The sequence below is a fragment of the Capsicum annuum genome, chromosome 6, assembly GCF_002878395.1.
Source record: "Capsicum annuum cultivar UCD-10X-F1 chromosome 6, UCD10Xv1.1, whole genome shotgun sequence".
NCBI classification, from domain to species: domain Eukaryota; kingdom Viridiplantae; phylum Streptophyta; class Magnoliopsida; order Solanales; family Solanaceae; genus Capsicum; species Capsicum annuum.
In genome coordinates, this window is record NC_061116.1 from 227,496,455 (window position 1) to 227,501,331 (window position 4,877).

A 4,877-nucleotide genomic window follows, 5' to 3' on the forward strand; every position below is an offset into this window, starting at 1 on the left:
ATCGGCACACATAATTAACATTGAATTATAAAGGTTTCATTTGCTCATAAAAATTGTTCACTTTCTTTCAAAATAAGCTTTTAGTTTATGTGAAAAACAATGTTGATCATAAAATTTTCAAATTTAATTTGATAAACAACTTAGGGGTCGTTTGGTTTGAAAACAAGTTATACCGAGATTAGTTATGCTGGGATAAGTTATGCTGGTATTATTTTTTAGTGGTTGTTTGGTTGTGGTACTAAAAATAATATACAGTGCATTGTTTGTAAAAATATATTGTTTGTTTACAAAAATAACCCTCACTTTAGTTAATTATTTTTATGTTTGTATTTATATGATTTTTGTTTGTATTTATATGGGTTTTTTTTTCCATCAAATTAGAAATTCATGTCTCTTTTACATAACTAGAAATTCATGTCTCTTTTCCCATCAATATATTGTTTGTATTTATATATATATTTTTTTCTCTTTTTCCCATCCGTAACTATGGCAATTGATTCTCATCGCCTATCTCAACTGGTTTGTTGATTCCATGATTCAGTATATCAATTTAGTAGATATCAAGAGTCTAGCAGCAGCAAGCAGAAGCGGCATAAATTTTACTGCACTATATATATACATACATACATATATATATATATATATATATATATATATATATATATATAATCTATATCTATATCTATAATATATTAAAAGTGTGAAGACCCTTAGAAAAATGATTTGAACTTTTTGCCCTTCATTAAAAGATTGTCCTTTAGATAAAAGCGTCTTTTTACTATTTACCTAATAATATTTAATTAATTTTAGGACTTCAAACCCAACTAAAATCGAATTCTCCCCCCCCCCCCCCCCCCCGTTCTTTTTTAGGACTATGCGTATTTTTTTTTTACATGAACTCTATTTTGTATTAAATAAAAGAAAAGTAAAAGTCTATCAAAAACTAAAAAGGGTTAAAAAAAAATTATTCTTATTTGTGTTAGTTTAGTTTATTTGGGATTTAAAATATTCTATTATTGATAAATAATTAATGAAAAAAGTAAAAATCAATCATATTTATATAATTTCTTTATTGAAGAAAAAAGTTTTGAACTTCTATAAATTGAGAATTCTTTTAGAAAAATACAATAATATCTAATATGAACATATGGAACAAGATATATTTATTTTTGTTCTTAAATGATTCTTTATTATTTGATTTGAATTTTCTTCTTCTTTTTGGTCGCCAAGATACGTCAAAGAAATATATTTTTGTAATATTTAATTTACTTAGATGCATTGATTTCGTAGTTTTTTTTTTTTTTTTTCAATTTTGTAGGTATCTTGAAGATGAATGATGATTATGATGATCTAGACAATTAATGATCAAAATTTTGAGTCATATAAAATATTATGATTATTTTTTCTTTCTAAAACACCAACCGTAATTTCAGGGGTTGTCAATATATTTTACACATACCTCATTTGTATCTTTGATATTTACAACTACTATATATCCAATTAAATAAATTCTCTTACTATTTGAATAAATATCGTATTTAGTGTAGCGTTTAAATTCATTATAGTGAGGTACACGCGCGAGGCGCGTACACCTAAACTAGGTTTTATACATATATATATATATATATATATATATATATATTTACAATTTTATCCAAGGATAAATTAACTTGGAATAACTTATACCACCAAATATGTGGTATAACTTATCCCATTTTTCCATTCAAAACAAGAGAAGCAAAGTAACGAAATTCACTGTGACCCTGCTTCTGATTATTATTAGTCCCGGGATAAGTTATCCCGAGTATTGCCAACCAAACAATATATAAAAAAGTTTATTCCGGGACTACTTTTTTATCTCGAGATAATTTACCTTAGTAGCTCACACCAAACCACCCCTTACAACATCATTTAACTTACTTTCCACTTTAGAAGCTGTATTTAAGTACAATGATCACCATTTCAAATATTTATAAAGAGTAAATAAATAAATAAAAACAAAAGACAAATGAAACGTTATCCAAAAGAAGAGGATAATGGTAAGTACATGGCATCTTCCTAGTGGTTGGAGCAATAGCTAAGTTCACTTGTTGTCCATGAAAAAGATATCCCCATCAACTCTAAATCCACTCTTGTTTTTCTTGCCTTTTTCTTCATCAAACACCCTCATAATTCTCATAAAAACAAAGTAAGGGGAAAATATTAAACCATATGGCAAGTTGTAACATGGCTTCTGCTGCATCAAGTTTTTTGGTTGCAACTCCTAATGTTGTCTCTAATAACACAACCAATTCTCGTACCAATATGTTGTATTTCTCCTGCAACAAGACCACCCCGAGACTTGTCGTAAGGGCGGCCGAGGAAGAGGCTGCCCCAGCACCAGCAGCGGCCGCGGCTACTGCTGAACCAGCTGTTGAAACCAAAGCTGCTAAGCCACCTCCAATTGGTCCCAAGAGAGGAGCCAAGGTAACTCCATTTATTTAGACACTTGAGTTTTTTTTGGTTTTTTCTTTATAAAAAATGATTTAGTGACTCTAACTACGTGTGTGATATTGTTGCGCAATATATCATCTTGCCTCTAATTACGTATATAATAGTACACAACATCATATAGTAATTAAGATTAAAGAGATCCTATTGAATTTTGTATTGGGTTATAATTTGATAGAGATAAATTGCTTGTCATGTTAGTCTGTTTATTTTATATAAGTGCTTTATTTAAAATAATAATATTAGGTCGAAATGAATATGAATGGACCGACATGATATAAAAAGAGATTGCAAATATCTTATAAAGTAAACATATAACTTTCAAGATGGAAATTATTCTATAGATGTTGAGAAAGGTAAGCCCCACTCCACTGAATTGGAGAATTTCAAAAGCGTCTTGTTCTCAAATCAGCGCACTAAGAATCCAAGAAATAAAATAGTACTTCCTCTGTTCATAATAAATAAATTGTTGGATTTTGGCACACATTTTAAGAAATAAACATTAAAGACATAAATTTAACACAACTTTCTATTTTTACCCAAAAAAAGAAAAAATTAACTTTATATTACATTTTCAAAAGTTAATTCGTTGTTAAATCATAAGGATAAATTTGGAAAGATATTCAATGATTCACTTATTTTGAAATGTTGGATTCGAAATCGAGAGGGCGTCATGCGAAAACTTTTAGTTTGCAAATCATAAGACGATAAATCAGACGACACATGAAAAATTAAACTAAAAATAAATTATTGGATATGGTTTGGCCAAACGGCCTACATATTAAAAATAAAATTGAAAATCTTAAAACTTATTGGGAAAACCTCCTCCTAAACAAAGACTCTTTAAAGACTACATTGTGGATGCTATTGTTTGTTATGGTATGAGAAGGGGTCTTCTATTTATAGACGTTCAAAACTTTTACCCAAAAAGAGGTATGGAAAAGAATTATATAGTAAAAGTATTTATGGTTACTTTTATTTTTCTTACAAGAAAAATTAAAACTGCTATTTTTTGTTATGGTATGAGAAGGGTGTTTTTTGTTTATAGACGTCTAAAACTTTTCCTCCAAGAAAGAGGTTAGACAAATATAGAAAAGAATATATATTTTTTTTAAGAAAAAATAAAAATATTTATGGTTACTTTTATTTTTCTTATAAGAAAAATTAAAACTTAATTTTGGTAAGAAAATCAGAGCAAAAACCCTAACATGAAACACTAATAAATACCCCAACAATTCATTTATTCTGAAACGGAGGGAGTAGTGAATATCTTGATATTGTGCATTGATTGACTCATTTCAATCGAGTTGGAGGGCGTGTTTGCTCCAAAGGGAAATATTTTCCATGAAAAATCTGTAATATGTTACTGATATAATATTAGAGTGCTCTAGAAGTGAACGAAAGTGAGAGCTTGTTCTCGAATCAGCACACTAGGAATCTGAGAAACAAAATAGTAGCGAATATCATGATATTTTGCATTGATTGACTCATGTGAATCGAGTTTGCTAGGAAGAAAAATGTTTTCAACGAAAAGTCTCTAATATGTTACTGATATAATATTTGACAGGTGAAAATTCTTAGGAAGGAATCTTACTGGTACAAGGGCACTGGTTCAGTTGTAGCTGTTGATCAGGTCAAAAATAATTATACATAATCTATGTCTAATTACAAATTTTATTAATGGTGTGTAGCTTTTAATGATTTCGATTGTGTTGTTAATGTTTCAGGATCCAAAAACTCGTTACCCAGTTGTTGTAAGATTTAACAAAGTGAATTATGCAAATGTTTCAACCAACAACTATGCATTGGATGAAATTGAAGAAGTGAAATGAAACTCTGTGCAGTCAGTCAATTGGAATTAGTAGAATTGCAAGGCCCTTTGGTTTTCATGTTTATTCTCTAGTTATATATTATATACTGGGTTTGAATGTGAATGAATGTCTTATTATAGTTTGTGTCACCCTCCATTTTGTATTTTTATGGTTAACATTGCTCGAATTCTAATCTTTCCAAGCAAAAATGCAGAGACGAATTCAAAATTTGAATGTTCATAATAAAAAGAGCTATAGATGATCGAAACAAAAAATTTATCAACTTCAAGAATTCGAGTTCAATATTCAAATGGCAAACAGTGTAATCAGTCTTCCATCAACATATGGAAAAGGAGAACTCGATGCATAAAGCATTCTGCGTTTAGGCAGGGTCCAAGGAAAGGCGACACACCTACACCCCAAAGGTGTATAAGGTGTAGACAACCTACTGTGATACGAGCATCAATTGTTAATTCCACGGCTCTTCTATCAGCATACTTATAGTCAAAACTTTGATCAAAAGAGAAAAATGAATGCATGCAAGGCGCTTAACCTCCAGATAGAGGTAACCACCAT

The 4,877-nt window shown here is 29.6% G+C and overlaps 1 protein-coding gene across 1 annotated transcript; it reads left to right on the plus strand.

Moving 5' to 3' along the window:
• Positions 1–2,005: 2,005 nt before the first annotated feature.
• Positions 2,006–4,450, plus strand: LOC107875316 (photosystem I reaction center subunit IV A, chloroplastic). The gene is made up of 3 exons (XM_016721980.2): positions 2,006–2,466; positions 4,058–4,123; positions 4,218–4,450. The coding sequence occupies exons 1-3, from the start codon at positions 2,212–2,214 to the stop codon at positions 4,320–4,322; spliced, it is 426 nt and encodes a 141-aa protein (XP_016577466.1). The 5' UTR covers positions 2,006–2,211; the 3' UTR covers positions 4,323–4,450.
• Positions 4,451–4,877: the final 427 nt, after the last annotated feature.